The sequence below is a fragment of the Mustela erminea genome, chromosome 1 (assembly GCF_009829155.1).
Source record: "Mustela erminea isolate mMusErm1 chromosome 1, mMusErm1.Pri, whole genome shotgun sequence".
Lineage (NCBI taxonomy): Eukaryota > Metazoa > Chordata > Mammalia > Carnivora > Mustelidae > Mustela > Mustela erminea.
Genome location: NC_045614.1, coordinates 143,527,621 through 143,545,320, shown reverse-complemented (window position 1 = coordinate 143,545,320; position 17,700 = coordinate 143,527,621). Strand labels below are relative to the sequence as shown.

Sequence of the window (17,700 nt, the reverse complement as noted above, 5' to 3'; positions counted from 1 at the left end):
GTTCTTTGTAAATTCTGTGAGATTTGTGTTACAGGTTTGTGTAGAATGTGACTGCTCATCTTTGCTTTTTTACCCCCACCATCTCTTGGTTGGGCTACTGCAGAGTCCTAACTCTAACTCGTTTCTCAGCTCGCACCCTGACTCTCTTTAGCATACTGTCAGCATACCTATCGAAGTCATCCTTTTAAAACAAGATTAACTCGAAGTTTTCTAGCAGCTTCTTATCTACACAGAATAGAATTCAAAGTCCTAACCTAGCCTTCAGGATCTGCAGAATCCAGCCTACTCTTCTCCCTCTTCCCCACTGTGTACTCTATGCTAACCACGCAGACCTCTTTCCTGGTCTTCACACCTACTCTAAGCACACTCCTGTCTTGGGGCTTTGGCACTTGCTGCTCCCATTTATGTGATCCATCTCCTCTCTTACATGTTCTTCCCCAAAGTGCATTCACGGCTCTGCCTCCCTGCCCATTTTGTTTTAAATAGTAGCCTCTTCCCCCTACCCTCTGTCATCCTCTGAACCTTAGCACTTGCTACCACTGGGTGAATTATATATGTATTTATGGTCTGGCTTCCTCCTAGAAGTAAGCTTTGTGAAAAGAGTAACTTTGATTTTCTTCCCTGCCGTATCCTGGTACCTTGAAGAGTGTTTGGCTCCTAATAGGCACTGCAAAAAACATGCTGAATGAAAACTCCACCCCCCTATGACATTTTTTATGGTATTGATAGGGGAAAAAATGGAAGAGTATGTCATCCTGAAATGAGCTAGGTTTTCAAACAATTCCTTGTAGAACATTTGTGTGGGTCTTAGGAAACATCTTTCTGCAGAAATGATGTAATAAGAAAAATACCGTATACTCTTACTTTACAGACTGCTTTCATTTTCAGTTTCTGGTTTTCAGAGAGCTTTCTCATACAGGATTTGGTTCTTGAAACCAAGTAGTGAACTTCCCGAGGAAGCCCCAATAGCCTGTTTGACCCCTAGTGCTCCCTCCGGGTAGTGCAAGTGTGTTCAGGAAATGAATTCAAGTATTGCACCTTGGGTATGTGGAGGTTTAGGAGACCAACAATGAGCTGAGGGTCAGTGTGGTGTCACTTCACAGGGAGAGGCCCTGGTTCACATTTTCCTGATTAAACACCTGGAAGACCAGCACAGCTCTCAGGAAACGTTGAAGTCAGGCATTTTTGTCAATCAGGATTAAGAATAATGGTCAAACCAAAGCTAGTGACTCAGAGAGATTTCGATTAGGATGCTAATAAGGTAGTTTTAATGATTAAATCAGAAGGAGCATCTCTAAATCTGTGTGAGTAGACTGTTGGGGGGGCATATGTCTTGCCCTGAGTGTGCTGTGCTGTGTACCAAGCACTGTGCTGGGTTCTTTAATCTCTTCATACTCCCAGGAAGTGGAAATGACTGTTCCTATCAACAACTGATTATTCCTCATCATAAGCTAATAAATGATGAAGCCTAGGTTACACACAAGTCATTTTGGCCTCAAAGCCTGTATTGCTTTTATTACTCTGGTAATCAGGTTTTTCAGGAACATGCAATTTCAGAAAGAAAATGTCTCTCTGTTATTTTCTTAGTTCCATATATGTCTGTAACAGAGAGTGGTAAGAATTTTCGAGTGACCTGGAAAGCAGCTAATGTTTTATTAAAGCATGGATGCTCATCTGGAAAGAGTGTAGTAAATGAAACAGGAAGCCTATAAATGACGAGTAAGGAGACTTCACCACGAGCCACAGATATTAGAAAAATTATGCAATGCAGACTAGAGGTAGCCGAGAGTGAACTCCAGAGAAGTCTCTAGACTGAAAGAAAAGTGGGGGCTGAATCTTATAAAAATCGAGAGCATAAAGCAGAATTCTTCAGGTTTCTAAGATAGGTATGAATAGATTGGTAGAATGAAGTCATAAAAGAGGTAATGCTATACTATTTGCTGAAGTCCATTTCACTAAAATGACACTCAGCATATGGAGAGGTGGAAGGAACCTGCAAAAAACCAAGTTTTTGTTTCATTTTTAGTGGGAAAGTGAAAAATTAAGTCTATTACTAAGTGAGAATGAATGAAAAGTTGAGTAGAAAGGATGGTAAGGGTTAAGGCAGGGAAAAACGGGAGTTGTTTAAAAGTCCTGGAGAGTGAAATAAATGTTCATCCTTTTGAACAGATCATGCTCCAGATTGTAAGCTTGAATCCTTTAGGGACAGCTGACACTTTTTATATAAGTTGTCTGCCCAGAAAGAGAGCTGAGAAGACTATAATTACTGTCATTTAGTGGGTGGCTTTAGTCCTGTCTGTTAGACCAGTATTTCCTAGACTGCTAGGAATTGGAATGAAGACCTCCTGATTTGATCCTGCTCTAGGAATATGTTATAGTTGCCATTCAATCTATCCTTGAATAGCTTTCTAGTTATTCTAGGGTTTTGTGGGTTTTTTTTTGTTTGTTTGTGTGGTTTTTTAAAATTTTTTTAACACTTTTCTCCTTGTAACCCCAGTAGTGCCTGTTCAAAAGTTAAACAAACCATATATAATAATGTGATGCCTGCGAATTCTAACTTGCGATGGGATCCGGACTTCATGATGGATTTTATTGAGAATCCTTCAGCTCGTAGCATCAATTACTCAATGCTGGGCAAGATCCTTAGTGACAATGCGGCCAATCGCTACAGCTTCGTCTGTAATACGCTCATGAATGTATGTATGGGCCATCAGGATGCAGGAAGGTGAGCTGGGTTACCCTGGAATTCACATCTAACAACATAGTCATTGCCTTGGTGTTACTTTTAAACTAACTTTGTTAGTAATTGCCTGGGGTGACATTTGGATGTTGTTTGCTTTTTGTTTCCCCCACTTATTCCTGAATCTATCTCTGCGTTATACTCTGATTTCCTTAGACTGACAAGCTATTCTGGCTGAATGCTCTGGCATGAGATGCTTTGGATATAAATTATAAGTTAACTATCCACTTAAAAAAAGCGTATAATAAAAATGCAAATGAAAAAGACCTCTATCAGGGGCACCTGGGTGGCTCATTGGGTTTGGCCTCTGACTCTTGATTTCCCCTAGAGTCATCTCAGGGTAGTGGGATTGACCCCCACGTCAGGTCCCTGCTCAGTGTGGAGCCTGCTTGAGAATCTTTCTCTTCCCCTCTTTCTGACCCTCCCCCTGCTCCTGCTTTCTCTTGAAAGGAAGGAAGAAAGGGAGGGAGGAAGGAAGTCTCCTAAAAATAAATCTATTTTAAAACACTGTATTTTGGCCTACCTACCTATTTAAAACACTGTGTCAGGTCTTTAATTTTTTTGATGGCCCTAAAAATGTAAATCTGTAAGTCTGATTTGTTCTAAGAACAAAAATAAGTTAATTGGCATCTGTACTGATTTAGGCAACAACATTAAATATTAGAAAACGTTTGAAGCCACTTGCTTTTATTTTGGGTTCCAGGTTCTACCAGGTTATTTAACAAGTGGGTATTTAATAAATCTTTGCATCTTAGAAATGAATGACTTTAGGGGCGCCTGGGTTGCTCAGTGGTTTGGGCTGCTGCCTTCGGCTCGGGTCATGATCTCAGGGTCCTGGGATCGAGCCCCACATCAGGCTCTCTGCTCCGCAGGAAGCCTGCTTCCCTCTCTCTCTCTCTCTCTCTCTCTCTGCCTGCCTCTCTGCCTACTTGTGATCTCTGTCTGTCAAATAAATAAATAAAATCTTAAAAAAAAAAGAAATGAATGACTTTGATGGTAGTGAAACATATGTGTTCATTAAGTATATCACTTGTGCCTGTTTCTTTCTTACTTTCTACGTGTTCTGTTTCCTCTTCCCAGGATTAATGACATTGCCAATTTCTCCTCCGAGCTGACTGCTTGCTGCACTGTTCTTAGTTCAGAATGGCTGGGAGTTCTGAAGGCTCTTTGTTGTTCTTCAAATCATGTGTGGGGGTTTAATGATGTACTTTGCACTGTAGATGTAAGTTTTCTTTTTCATTTAAAAACTCATCTGTGCAATTAAATATTTAGTTAGTAATTCTTTTTAATTGATTTAACCCTTACCTAAAACATAAATTATTTTTGTCTAGGCCCAGATTCACTAGTGTGTTCAGTCTTTCTTAGTGATTGTGTCTGGAAGTTGATGAAGAGATAACCAGTATATATCACTGATTTCCTTTGCATGTCTGGTTGTATCTATGATGTGTAATTTTTTTTTTTTTTAATCTGTCATGAGCCTCTGTTTTTCCTATCACTTCTTGAAGTTATCATGTTATACCTGGGTGTGTCTTCTGTGTAGAAGACATTTATGTATTTTACAAACCACCTTCCCACTTTACAGTTTGAGGTTTACTTTCTAGTTCTGGTATCTCAGGACTAGGTAGATAATTCTACTCCATTCTGTTAGTTACTGAAAGATAGATAGATAGGTATGTGTTACCTGCTTTTCCAGACAGAAGAGATCCCAATTTTTATCTTTAACATAATTCCTTAACCTCTTGGTTGTTTTCTGTTAAACGTTAAATCTGCTTTTCTCCTTCATCTGCAGAATTGGGATTAATAATAGTTATGAGCCCCATGGTGGTGTGCTATTAAATGAGCTGATTTTTGTAAATCACTAACCATAGTTATTGGTACAGGTTAATATGAAGGCTCCTATTAAATTTGTTTTTGTTATTGTTCTTTTCCAAAGTCTTAAGGTCTGTATAAGTAGAGGTTTTGTTCTGAATGCATTAATTTTCCTTCTCTTCCTTTTTTCACAGTCTCTCTTTCTCCTCCTCTCTCTTTCACTCTTCACATTTAGGAGCCAGATGGAAATTTTGTTTGTTTTCCAAACTAATTATGTTATAGAATCATTCATAGTTATCCCTGAAAAGAACTCTAAAACATTAACAGGGCTTATTTTTCAATTAGAGGAACTTCTTTTTCCCTTGCTTCCTAATGATCTTACCCTTAAATGACAAATGATGCGACATTCTGCTAAAATTTTTTTATTTATGCTATATCTATTAGGAATTTCTTGATTTTGTTTTTGTTTTATTCAGTCACATGTACTCTAGATAAAACTCAGTATCCCCTGATAGCATTGGGATATATGGAAACCTCATTCTTTGTCTTATAAAGTAGAAATAGTCCTTAGAGGATAACAAACCTACTCTGTTATCATTTCGCTCTATTGGGTCATTTTGGGACTTGAGATCTAACTGGTATTGCCTACATTCTCTTAGATATTAATCTTTGATAATACCTGAAGGGGTGTTAGGTATTAAAACATGTCAATGTTTTTCTTGAAGGTGAGTGACCTTTCATTCCATGATTCATTAGCTACTTTCATTGCTATTCTGATAGCACGACAGTGTTTCTCCCTGGAGGACGTCGTGCAGCACGTGGCACTTCCCTCTCTCCTAGCAGCAGGTATGGCACATCCAGAGTTGCCCTGATTATTTGATGGCTGTCTTGGGGTGGTTTCTGGATGGTAGAACTACTTTTGAAGGGTCCATGCATCGGGTGGTCGTGTGGTGTTGAGGTAAAGATCGTAGAACTGGCCGTGTTGTACAATACAAAGTCAGGTGGATCCCTACGTAAAGGTGTTTTTTAAGGAGGCCCTCTGGTTTCCTGAAAAAGCATAGCTTACTGTCTTCCTTCTTACTGTAAGGAGCATTTATATTTAAGTTATTCTGGAAAAGTTAGCTTAATAGAAAAGCTGAAGACGTGTCCTTGAGTACATGAGAAAATATGCTTCTATAATCTCTCTTAGCTTGTGGAGATGCAGATGCTGAGCCTGGGGCAAGGATGACATGCCGACTCCTGCTTCATCTCTTCCGAGCTCCCCAGGCCTGCTTATTACCTCAAGCAACTGGTGAGCTGACAGCTGAAAAACCCCTGAAGACATTTTCCTTTGGAGGTAGAGATGCTAAAATGAGCAAGTAGGCTGTCCATTCTGTCATTTCCTTCCTGATTTTGGTGAGCTTGCTGTGCAGGTGAGGAAGGAGTGCAGTAATGCCATTGAGTGGGCTGTTAGCACCTTCTATTTACGCAATATCAGGATGTGTTGAGAAACTCAAATCAGGACTTAATAAACAATAAAAATATTTTTGCTCTTAGTCCAAGCTATGCTGGTGGGCAGCTTGATCCTTTCACACCTACTATGTATGTTGGTTATGAACCACATCATAGCAGCTTAGGGCAATGACGATTCATTTACTCTTTACTAAGATAAAAGGAATAAGGAAGGATTCTGGGGGTGTTACTGAAGTGTGTTTCTAAAGATCATTTCCGTACAGTGTATGTGTGTGTGAGAATCAGCGTATGTGGATGAAGGTTCTTATTTTTTTGATCCATTTCTCTAAGAAGCAAAGACATTGTTTTAATAATTAGAAAGAAAAGGTTAAGAAAGGAATACTGACAGTATTTCTTAGTGGATCCACAAAGCTTTGATTAAAGCTTGCTGATGCCATTTAAGGACCCCTAGTCTAACAGTGAAAGGCTCTGCCAGTTGTAAATGGTTAGAAGAGATTGTTAATGATGGTGATGAGACCATTAAAGGTCTGCTGTTTTTCTCATAGGCAAACCTTTCCCTGGAATAAGATCATCTTGTGATAGACACCTCTTAGCTGCTGCCCACAACAGCATTGAAGTGGGAGCCGTGTTTGCTGTCTTAAAGGCAATTATGATGCTTGGTAAGATTATCCTGACACTAAACTTGGTTAATAACCAGAAATAGAGGAAAATCATTTGTATTCAGGTTCAACTCTAATTCGTATTACTGGTAAAACATGGTTTAGTTTGGTTTTATCCTGGCAAAATTAGTTGGCTTTCTTCAAGTCCAAGATCAGTTGGACTTGAGGTGTCTGCTCCTTACCTACAATTCTAGGGAATTTAGATATTGTATTTTTTTTTTCCCCAATGGCATTTTTACTACAGGATATTTCATTTTGTTACAATATAGATTCTCAGACCTACAGGGTGGTTTTGTTTTTATTTGTTGGCATAAGTCACACTTTGTGATGGACACAGATGACGTAGTGATCTAACCAAAGGTTTAACGTTCATATTATATATTATAACAGCACAACACCAGAAAACTTGGGTTTTAATCTTAGTGTTTTGCTTCTGTTGTGACCCTGAACAGGTATATAAGCTTCTGCCTTAGGTTTTTCATGAATTAGGTCATAATTGCAATGATGTTGATATTATTGATAAATCAATATTAGTTAATTTAATCCATCATGTCCAAGATATCCTTTATACTCCTGTTAGTATATATATTCCTGGAGTAGTAGTACTGCATTTTCTGTTCATTGACAATATAATCCTTTAAGACATTTTTATTCTATAAATTTATTCTATAAATTGTTGAGTAGGAAGTCTTGAGTCCAGACTGCCTAATTCCCACTATGGGAAACCTTTTTTGGCCTTGACTGAATAAATGTTCTGTCTTATATTCTGAAGGAGCTCTCTTTGATTAGAAAAGAAGCTACTGAGAAGGTAGGAAATGTTTTAGAGGACTCTTCAAGAACATTGTACTTCATACTCCTGTTTGAATATTGTTTGTTGGCAATGAAGGATAATAAGATTTTCATTAAAAAAATTACTAAAAGTTCACCTTAAGAAAAGAGTTATATATAGACACATACATATTTACATATGGTTTCTAGGTTATGCAGTAGTGTAAGGGTAAAGGTTGGAGAAAACGTATGTATACATTCATTATATATAGAAATGCCAATGAATTTATAGTAAAAAACAAAGGTAGAACCACGTGGATGGTCATAGCCTCTGTTCTGAGCTTAGGAGCTTGTATTATTATATAACCAACATTAAATGCTCATTTCCGTAAGTAAAATTTCTCCTTTCTGATGATGTTTGAAAAGAAAATGGTTGGTCAATCTACTTAATAATTAAGTGTAGGGACCATAAAGTCCAGGACTTGCCTTTTTTTTTTTTACTGTGGTATCTCTAATGCCCATCGGATAAACTAGATAGTAGATTTTGAAATAGTAGCTTTTCAACAAACAAATGTTGAAAGTGTGACTACAGAAGGGGATACAGACATTGACTGGCAGAAAACAAAATGAGTGCTATCTAGGCGCTTAACCCTTCATTTGGAGGATTGGTCCAGTTCCAATTAAAATTTGCCAGGCTCTTTAAAGCGTCATAGAATTGTATTTTAATATCCATGTGTAATAACCAGTTCATTTATCTTTGGTTGGCTTTCCTTGGCCTTTTTAATTCACCTCAGTTCTTGGTAGATAGAGAAGGCTTCAAGTCTGAGATGTCAGAATCAGGTCATTTGGATGTCAGCAGAGCCTTGGACTAGGTAATCGCTGAACACTCTTTTCTATTTGTTCTATTATTTGTGCAGTTCCAGAAGGATCTGGCACAGTCTCCTTTACCTTCTCTGTTGTCCTACCATCTAAACTAAATGAGAACCTGAATGAGGATTTCTTAGGCGGAGGTGTTTATTTCTCTGATTTTGTTTTTATATAAGTTTTGATTTCTCTACCTCACCCTGTTCTTACCAATGTTTTCTCAAGTCCTGTCTACCAGGATCTATTTTGAATTTGGGTGACAAAATTGTTCTATAGAAATTGGTTTTTAATTTATGTAGTAGTTTTAACTTAAGGTGTAGAAATAGTTGTTTATATCCCCAGAGGTGGGGAGAAAGTATGCTAAATTTTGGTACATATCTTTCAGCCCCCAAGGAGCTCTTTTGAATTAAATAAACTCTTATGGGTGAAGTGAAATTTTTACTTTTTTCTCTTGTGTATTTTAGTGAGGAGTATATGATAATATAGAGTAAGATACTGATGACCTGAAAAGTATTATATATTCCTCCCCTCCTCTTGCAATTTTATGAATAAATGTTCACTAAGCCGTTCTGATTTTTCAAGTTTTCCAGCAGAGTCAAAACTTTTTTTGGTTGACCTGTGGGTTTTAAAAGGCTTTTGCACTGATCTAGGCTTTGTTTTACTCATAGTGGGCAGTAAGGGGCCTCGTTTAAACTCATTTGCTGGTTCCAAGAAACTTTCTTGTTCAAGGCTTATAATCCTGTAGGTGGACAGGCAAAAGTTTAGAGGCTCTGTTGTCATTTGGCAGTCTTTATTATCAAATTATATTCTCTCACTTTTAAAATATGATAGTGATTTGTCTTTCACAGCTGGAGAGGGTTTCTTATTTACAGCTATTCAGACATTCTGCTCCCAAGAACTTGATTGTGAGGGAAATCCTTTCCTTAGTTTAATTTGACTCAGTATATTAGAGGTTGATCTGGTGAGGTTTTCTAATTTGGATGTTTACAGAGAGGAGAGTGAGAGACTTGGGTTATTCAATGAATGCCCTAATGTTTTAGGGCTTCCTTAGTATGCATTGCCCTTTTCCATTCCCAGGGAAATAAATCTCTCTTGTCAAGAAGTTGATAGTAAGGTGGGCTAAGGCAAAAGTTTTCTCTTGACCTATGGATAGAAAATAAGTCATTGTAAGAGAAGAAATGGAAAAGGGACATCTAGAAGGGTGAGTAACCCATTTTTTCCTTGTCTATAAGTGAAATGAATTTGAATATTGAATACATTTGTGCTTGAAATATTGGTGAAATCAATGTTCTCTGATTATTAAGTATGACTCGTAATGGCCTTTCCAAGTTCAGTGAATACATACTTAATTCTGTAAACAAAATAAGGAATAAGTCTTGGATATGCTTTTTTCCCCCCATGTCCAGTGAAACTTCTTTGGGTTCTTTCGATTATCCTCTTGATCCATTCTCTCTTGCTGAACAACAGGCTATGCCATAATGATGCCATTCACATATTTTAACTCCTTGAAGTCTTGCTTCATTTACTTCTCAAGGCTTTACTTCACTTACGGCAATATTTTGAACTTCTGTGATTTTGCTTTTGTGGTTCTATTATTTAGGAGATGCCAAAATTGGCAATAACAATGTCAGCTCTTTAAAGAATGATGACTTCACCATGAGGGGTTTACGACGTGATGGGAATACTGATGATATCTGGAGTGCCTCACAAAATCCAAAATCCTGTGGGAAAAGCATTTCCATAGAAACTGCCAATTTAAGAGAATATGCCAGATATGTACTGAGGACTATCTGTCAACAGGTATTTTTCAGATTTAATTTACCTTTAACTTTGACTATATAATTGTTATGAGGAAATGTTCTCTGTTGTAGGAAACTTGCACATCAGGGTTCCTTTTCTTCTTGCTAACTTTATTTGAAAATAAATTGGAATTTGTTGAAAAGTTGCAATAATAAGAGCTATAGTGTATATGCCCTTTATGCAGATTCACCAATTTTTTATATTTTGCCACATTGCTTTATGATTCTATTTGTGTGTGAATATGGATGCATATACTTTTTAATTTTTTGCTAACACTTTTGAGAGTAGATGGTATACATTATGAATTTTTACTTTTTAATACCTTAGTGTTCACTTTTTAACATAACCAAATGCAGTTATCAAAAATCAAGAAATTTAGCCTTGGTACTCTAATTTTTTTCTCACCTGCAGCTACATTCAGTTTTTTCAGTTGTCCCAATAATGTTGGTTTTGTCTGAGATTTCCTATAGATTAGCTTCAGGCTATGCAATCTTAGCCAGGATGCTACGGAAGTAATACTATGTTCTTCTAGGGTAGTCACACCAGAAGTCACATGTCCATTCTCACCTCCCTGGCGGTGATCATTTTGATGAAAGTGTATGGTTTCAGGTTTTGCTGCTGTATCATTATCATTTTTACCCCTTGTAATCAGTAAGCAGCCTTTGGAGAGACATTTTGAGACAATGCAGATATCCTGCTCCTCATCAAATGTCACCACCCATAGAGTATTCATTTTGATTCTTGTCCAAACTAGTCTTTGTATGAGAGTTGCAAAATGGTGATTGTTTCTTCCCCACAACTCCTCTATAGTTAGTAATTTGAATTGCATTCTCAGGAGAGCCTATCACTATTAATATTTTTCACCTTATTCTTATTTAGTTATCCATGTGGATTATAGTATACAATCCTTATTTTCATGTTCAGATTTTCCCAGATTTGTCCAGTGTGAACCTTTTCATTATAGCTTTTAAGTTTTGACATGTCTCTCTCTCTCTTTCTCTCTCTCTTTTTTTTTTTAACCACAAGTATTTTTAATTCCTGGCCCACCTTGTGCTTTCCCTATTCCAAACCTGGAATTAGTCATTCCTCCAAGGAACTCTGGTTCTAGTTAGTAGAGGATGGTATTTAGAAACCAAGATATGGGCCCTGTGGTGCTCATTACTGTGCCGATGGGGTTTCATTGCCTCTAAGCCTTTTCATCATATAGAGGTAGTTAAAAATACATCCATATACATAAGTGTGTGTGTATATTCATGAGTTTATACTGATTCATCCACTTCTATTAACATCACTTAGTTCTTCTTTGCATTCCCCTAATAATTTCATATTAATATTGTCTTCCACAGTAAGAACCCTGGCTCCCAGTAACATCAGCCATTTACTCATTTATTTAATTCTGTACTACACCTGAAATAGTTTTCAGAATTGCTGCACCTATACCACTAGGGAAAATATGGAAAGAAGTTGAAGATTTGTTTATAATTCTTTTTGCCCTAAAGACTTCTAGTATTGTATTAAAAAATCTTTTTGAACTTTCTCCTTCAGTATGGATGTTATTCATTTGAAATAGAATTGATTTTGTTGGTTTTTATTTGCATTCAGTTGAGATTCCCTTTTTCTTCCTCTCCACTGCTTCAGATTACCATGCTTCTACAAGTTAGCTGCACAAACAGGTGTACTGAGAGATGTGTTCTCTGTCCCTTGTCTCTTTCATCCTATGTTTTTTCCTGCCCTTGGTGATCAGTTTCATTATTTTTTGAATTATCTTCCTTTTTTTCCTTTTAATTTCTCTTATAAAAAAAGAAAACATGGCATACCATACATACAGTTTTCTATTTCGATGGAGACATTATGTTAACAGGGACATGTTTTTATTAGAGCATGTTGTAACTTGGGTAGAAGTTCATGAAATGGTCATATAGATAATGAGAGGCAGTTGTGTATTATTTCCCTACCAGAAATACCAAGGGTCAAACAGTTTTAATCCCTGAAAAATATTTCTGATATCTGGGTCCCACCATCAGATATGTATTTGGTGGGCCCTGAGCACTGGTATTTTAGCAAGCTCCACAGGTGACTTTAATAGTAACTCAGCATTGGGCTACTAGTGTAGTTAAGAAACAGGCTACATCTGAAACAGATTTGGATTTGAAATCGGCTCTGTTGATAGTTTCTTCTATAGTATAAGAGTTTGCATGATGAAAGGCAAAAGGGATTTAAACTGCTAAAAACTCTCTGGAGGACAGTTGACCATATGTATCAATAGTCTTAAATTTGGTATACTTCTTGACTCAACAGTTGTGCTTTTATGAAGTTTTCCTAAGAAAATAATTGTTTAGAAAGTAGATGTGCACAAATATTTATAATAGTATCATGTATAATATAAAAAAAATGACAGCTTTCTAAATGTTTTACTCTGTTCTTTCTATTTAGTATAGTAAGCATTACGTAAAAATGAAGACATGTACTAATACAGAATCATTACCATTATACGCAAATATTTTCTTCAGTTTCTTTAGCTTTTTTTTTCTTTCCTTTTTGCGTATTTCTTTTTCAAACTTTTTAAAACCAAGGTCCCACTTTGTATTTTTAGGAAGTCAAAATGCCAGGAATTTTGTTTTCAAAATTTTTCCCACCTATTTTTTTCATGCAATTTTTATTTTATTGGAAGATTTCTGTCTGCTTTGTATTCCATTGTTCACCATGATTCAGTGCATATTACATTCACGTGTAGAAAGCCTCTGCCTCTCAATCTAATAGCCGATTTTTTTTTTTAAAGGAATGGGTAGGAGAACATTGCTTAAAAGAACCTGAAAGGTTATGCACAGACAAAGAGCTTATTTTGGACCCTGTGCTTTCAAATATGCAAGCACAGAAATTACTGCAGCTTATCTGTTATCCTCATGGTATTAAAGAATGTACTGAGGGCGACAACTTGCAAAGACAGCACATTAAGCGTATTCTTCAGGTGAGTGATTAGAGTCTAACGATTGTGTTTCTGTCATGTAACACTTTCTCTTTTTCTTTTTTTTTTCTTGCTCAATGCTAATTCTTGACTTCAAATCTGATTTTTATTCTCCTAATTTTCTCTTCTGTGAAATTGTTGCACCTCATTGCTAGGTAAATATAGATACTGGAGGAGCTATACAATCATAGTATTAACACTGATATTTTAAGTCTGCTGTATTTAGATGAGACAACCTTTCTGGAGGGATAGCCTTAAATATATTAGTCAAAAAGTATTGAAATTATTTTGGAATGGATTGCTTAGGTGAATAGATATGGAGAGAAGAAATCCTTGTTTTATTTTTAGTGCCTGGCTGAATGTGCATTATTTTTATTTCACTTCATTTCATTTCATTTATTTTAAAGATTTTATTTGAGAGAGATAAGAGAGTATGAGTGAGCAAGAGAGAGCACACGAGCAGGGGGAGGGGCAAAAGGAGAAGGAGAAACAGAACTCTCCACCAAGCAGGGAGCCCAATGTGGGGCTTGGTCCTGGCACTCCATGATCATGACCTGAGCCCAAAGCAGATGCTTAACTGACTCAGCCACCCATGCGCCACAGATGTCCATTATTTAAAAAAAGAATTTTTTTAAATTTGTGTCTACAGTGAATGTACATAATGGAGCCTTTTGATCCCTACAGATTCCTTTATTCTGTATGGTTATTCTGTTCTTTTCTTGAGAGAGGGAATACTGCAAGGAATTATTATATTTTAAGACACATTTCAGTATCCTTAATGCATTAATTCTTTCCATTTTCCCCAGAATCTTGAGCAGTGGACGCTAAGGCAGTCCTGGCTAGAACTTCAGTTAATGATCAAACAGTGCTTGAAGGACCCTGTGAGTATATATTGGAAGCATGTGTTATGTATACAAAAATTAAGAACAGCAAGAACACGTTGATGTTGGAGGATGGAGTAAAACATATGCATGCTAGTTTTCTTATGTGTAACTCCAGGGCTCTGGTTCAGTGGCTGAAATGAACAACTTACTGGACAATATTGCAAAGGCAACAATAGAGGTATTCCAGCAGTCTGCTGATTTGAATAATAATTCTTCTAATTCTGGCATGGGCCTCTTCAACCCAAATGGAATTGGAAATACTGATACAAGTAGCACGAGGCAGAATGGAATAAAGACGTTTCTGAGGTATTTTTTTCTGTAGTTCGATTGGACTGTGATTACTTTTTCACATGTAATGGTATGTTTTTATTTGCATGATGCAGTTACTTTTCATAAAGGTGCAGGAATGTGAAATTATTTGTGTCATTTATCATTATTTAATAATTTTTTAAAGGGCATGGTGATGGATCATGTCTCAGTGTTTAACACGTCCAGACTCCTTGGAACTACATATGACGCGCAGAAGGGATTAATTTCTTTATTTTCTCCTTAAGGCTACTCTGTTCCATAGAATTCATTATATAGGAAACATTCATTTTGCCATTTTTATTAATTGGCAGTGTTGTACAAATAATAATCATGATAAGCAGGTTGATTTGTATTTCATCATTTGGGTTTAAAGTATAACTAGTGAATTTTAAAACCTCAAATATTGGTTATTAATATGCTTAAACATCATCAGATCATTTCATATCTTAACCATGACAGTAAATTGTGTTGTTTATTGTGCAAAAGGACTGCTAATCAGAGAGCTAGAATCATAGAAGACTTGCACAGATTTAAAAAGCTTAGTGACAGTGTTCTCCCAGAACCCCACATTTTATTGCTTTCCATAGTGAGAGTGGAAAAGTATGTTCAAGTATCTGATATTTGGCAAGAGGAAAGATGGTACAGAGATAAAAGGGAAGCTTTTTGATAATTGTTGTTTCTTATTCATCAACGTTTTGCCCTGGAGTTTCTGTTACAACTGTGAGAGGAGAGGAAAAGAACACCTCCTTGGGTATAACACCTATTTCTGATTTTAGTTCCTCTGAACGCAGGGGTGTGTGGCTGGTGGCCCCCCTAATTGCCCGGCTGCCAACCTCTGTGCAAGGACGGGTACTAAAAGCTGCCGGAGAGGAGCTGGAGAAGGGACAGCACTTGGGCTCCTCTTCAAAAAAGGAAAGAGACAGACAAAAGCAGAAAAGGTATGGCTGCAAGGTGTGTCTTTGTGTGAGGGCTTAAGGAATAACTGAGAACTAACATTTTGCAGACATACATGGTCACTATACCCAGAGTGCACTGAAATTGTTTTTAAATGAAAATGGCAATACTCTGTTAGGTAACTCTCTGATCCTAGAAAGTTCCAGGTTAAAAATAATTAGTACACCAGTTCGTTCTGATTTGAACGTAATTCGTGTACCCAAATTACTGCTGAGCCATTAAGGACACCGACTTCTTAGCCTCACTTCAGACCTGTTGAATCAAATCTGGATATCCACTTAGTCTCTATAGTCTCCATTTAATTACTTTTTATTCTTTTAATTATCTATGTTTAAAATACATAGAATTATATCATTTTGTCCTATTGGACACTAAGATAATATTTGTAACACTTAGGGCTCTTGTTCTAGACTAAATACTAAAATATACCAACCACTAAATTTAATCTTTTCTTCATTTATTTTAGGCCCTAGAAAAGGTTCCAAATAATTAAATTTGCAAACTGACTCTGGTTCTGAGAAAGAATAGACCTGCTCTCTAATGTGAAAATATGAATTTAGCATCTCAGGAGTAAAGGGAAATAATGAAGATTTCTTCCATTAAAAAAAAACCCCAAAAAACAAAAAAACTCTGAACATGTATAGTTCATATCCCCTAATGAATAATATTTTAGTAGCTACCATTTATTTGAGCCCTTAAGAAATGCCATTGTATAAAACTCATTGCATACATACGTGAACTTTTAAATTCTCATAGCAGTCATGTGTTGTGGGTGCTGTCGTTATACCTTTCTTAAGTTGAAGGAAGGGAAGCACCAAAAAGTTAATTTGGTACGGACACACTGCTAAGGAGTTGTAAAACTGGAGTTTAAACCCAGGTCATCTGATTCCCGAGACCATGCTCTTTAACTGAAGTGCATCTTGGTAACGACCTAGATTTACATGTATTTTGTTTGTTACCTGGTTGTTTGGCATCACCTTTGCAAAGGTCAGTCAATCCACCAGATGACTCAGTTTTAATTCTGAAATCTAATTTCTAATGCATGGTTGCATGTACATTGTATGTACATTATCCCCACAGCAGTACAGATGGTATTACAAAGTTTGAGGATGACTTGTCCCAAGTCAGTTTCTCCCAGCTCTGCTGGTAAAGGGAGGACGCACGTTGAAATAATTGGGTCTCGATCTCCTTCTAAGAATTTTTTTTCCAACATAGCACTTAGTTTGTCAATATGATTTGTACTCCAATAATTGAAGAAATGCTAATAAAATGACAACCGAAAATAGATTTTTTTTTTTTTTTTAAATTCAGATGCCTTCACACCTCTTACGATGAGGCTTTGAGATATGGTGGGTCACTAATAAGCTTACTGCCTTTGGGTCCTCAGGACCTAGGTGCTGATCTTACTTCTATCAGTACCTACCCTGTTTGATCTTAAGAAACTTGCTACAAAGTAACACAAGCACAAGAATCATACAGGCCTGATTCCTTGGCTCTTCGACAATAGCTTGGTGTGACAAATTTAAAAGTTTTTCATTTTGTTCTGTGTATAATGTCATATTCCTGCTGATGTGTGTCTTTCAAATTCAGTTTACTGATATGAAATAGAAACACTCTTCTCACTGCACTCCCCCAACACGCTCCTGCAGTATGAATTTATGCTAGTTTGGGTATGCCTTCAAGGATAAGAGAGCATATTAAATTATTTAGAAGCATCACAGTGGCTTTTAATCTTGTTAGTAGAGCTATGATTTAACTTTTCAGGTAGGCTTTGGCTATTTACTACTCCTTTCCCTTTGCTAATAGTAAAATAAATAAGGGCCAATAACCAAAGGGCAGGAGATCTATGTTGCACAGGAAGTAATCCATCCTTTCTAACTAAATCTGCTGTTACTACTTCCTTTGTAGTATGTCTCTTTTGAGTCAACAACCTTTCCTTTCACTGGTCCTTACCTGCCTTAAGGGACAAGATGAACAACGGGAAGGCCTCTTAACATCTCTTCAGAATCAAGTTAATCAGGTAAAGTATACTAGACTATTAAGGCAGGCAAGTATTTTTCTAATGGCATTCTTTTTTTTTTTTTTTTTCCTTTCAAATACTGAGATTAAATTAATAAGATAACCGCATATTTTGGTTAGATGCAGGGAGACACAATCCATGCCCTGTTCTCCTACCTGGTGTTCTAGGCATCACAGGATTCACAGTTTTGTAAGAGTAATTATGCATGGAATAAATGTCTGTGTCCTATAAAAATAACATTTTGTACATTGCATGCAACTTTCACATCTGCTCCTCTCCTGACCCTGTGTTGTGGGAGAGGTCCTGGAGCAATGTGTGTTGCATGTATGGTGTTAAGACAGAGAAACCTCTCTCCAGCTTCTCCAGCTCAGCCCCCACCTATCTGGAAGGTCTCAGCTTGAGTGCTAATTTCAAAATCAGAAGGCATATTGATTCATGTACAAAGAATTTAAATTTTGGCTTTCTACCAACCACAG

The 17,700-nt window shown here is 36.9% G+C and overlaps 2 protein-coding genes across 5 annotated transcripts in view; one reads left to right on the top strand and one right to left on the bottom strand.

Annotated features, from left to right (window-relative positions):
- The window catches only part of MED12L (mediator complex subunit 12L), a 322,475-nt gene that overhangs the window by 258,516 nt on the left and 46,259 nt on the right, over nucleotides 1-17,700 (top strand). For all 4 annotated transcript variants that reach the window (XM_032345309.1, XM_032345302.1, XM_032345301.1 and 1 more), the window contains 11 exons: nucleotides 2,498-2,725; nucleotides 3,821-3,962; nucleotides 5,275-5,395; nucleotides 5,739-5,840; nucleotides 6,547-6,660; nucleotides 9,893-10,092; nucleotides 12,872-13,060; nucleotides 13,864-13,938; nucleotides 14,057-14,247; nucleotides 15,027-15,188; nucleotides 17,113-17,224. In XM_032345309.1, the coding sequence (XP_032201200.1) occupies nucleotides 2,498-2,725; nucleotides 3,821-3,962; nucleotides 5,275-5,395; nucleotides 5,739-5,840; nucleotides 6,547-6,660; nucleotides 9,893-10,092; nucleotides 12,872-13,060; nucleotides 13,864-13,938; nucleotides 14,057-14,247; nucleotides 15,027-15,188; nucleotides 17,113-17,224 (1,636 nt within the window). The remainder of the gene's footprint in view (nucleotides 1-2,497; nucleotides 2,726-3,820; nucleotides 3,963-5,274; nucleotides 5,396-5,738; nucleotides 5,841-6,546; nucleotides 6,661-9,892; nucleotides 10,093-12,871; nucleotides 13,061-13,863; nucleotides 13,939-14,056; nucleotides 14,248-15,026; nucleotides 15,189-17,112; nucleotides 17,225-17,700) is intronic.
- Nucleotides 1-17,700, bottom strand: part of P2RY12 (purinergic receptor P2Y12) — a 42,545-nt gene that overhangs the window by 20,903 nt on the left and 3,942 nt on the right. The window lies entirely within an intron of this gene.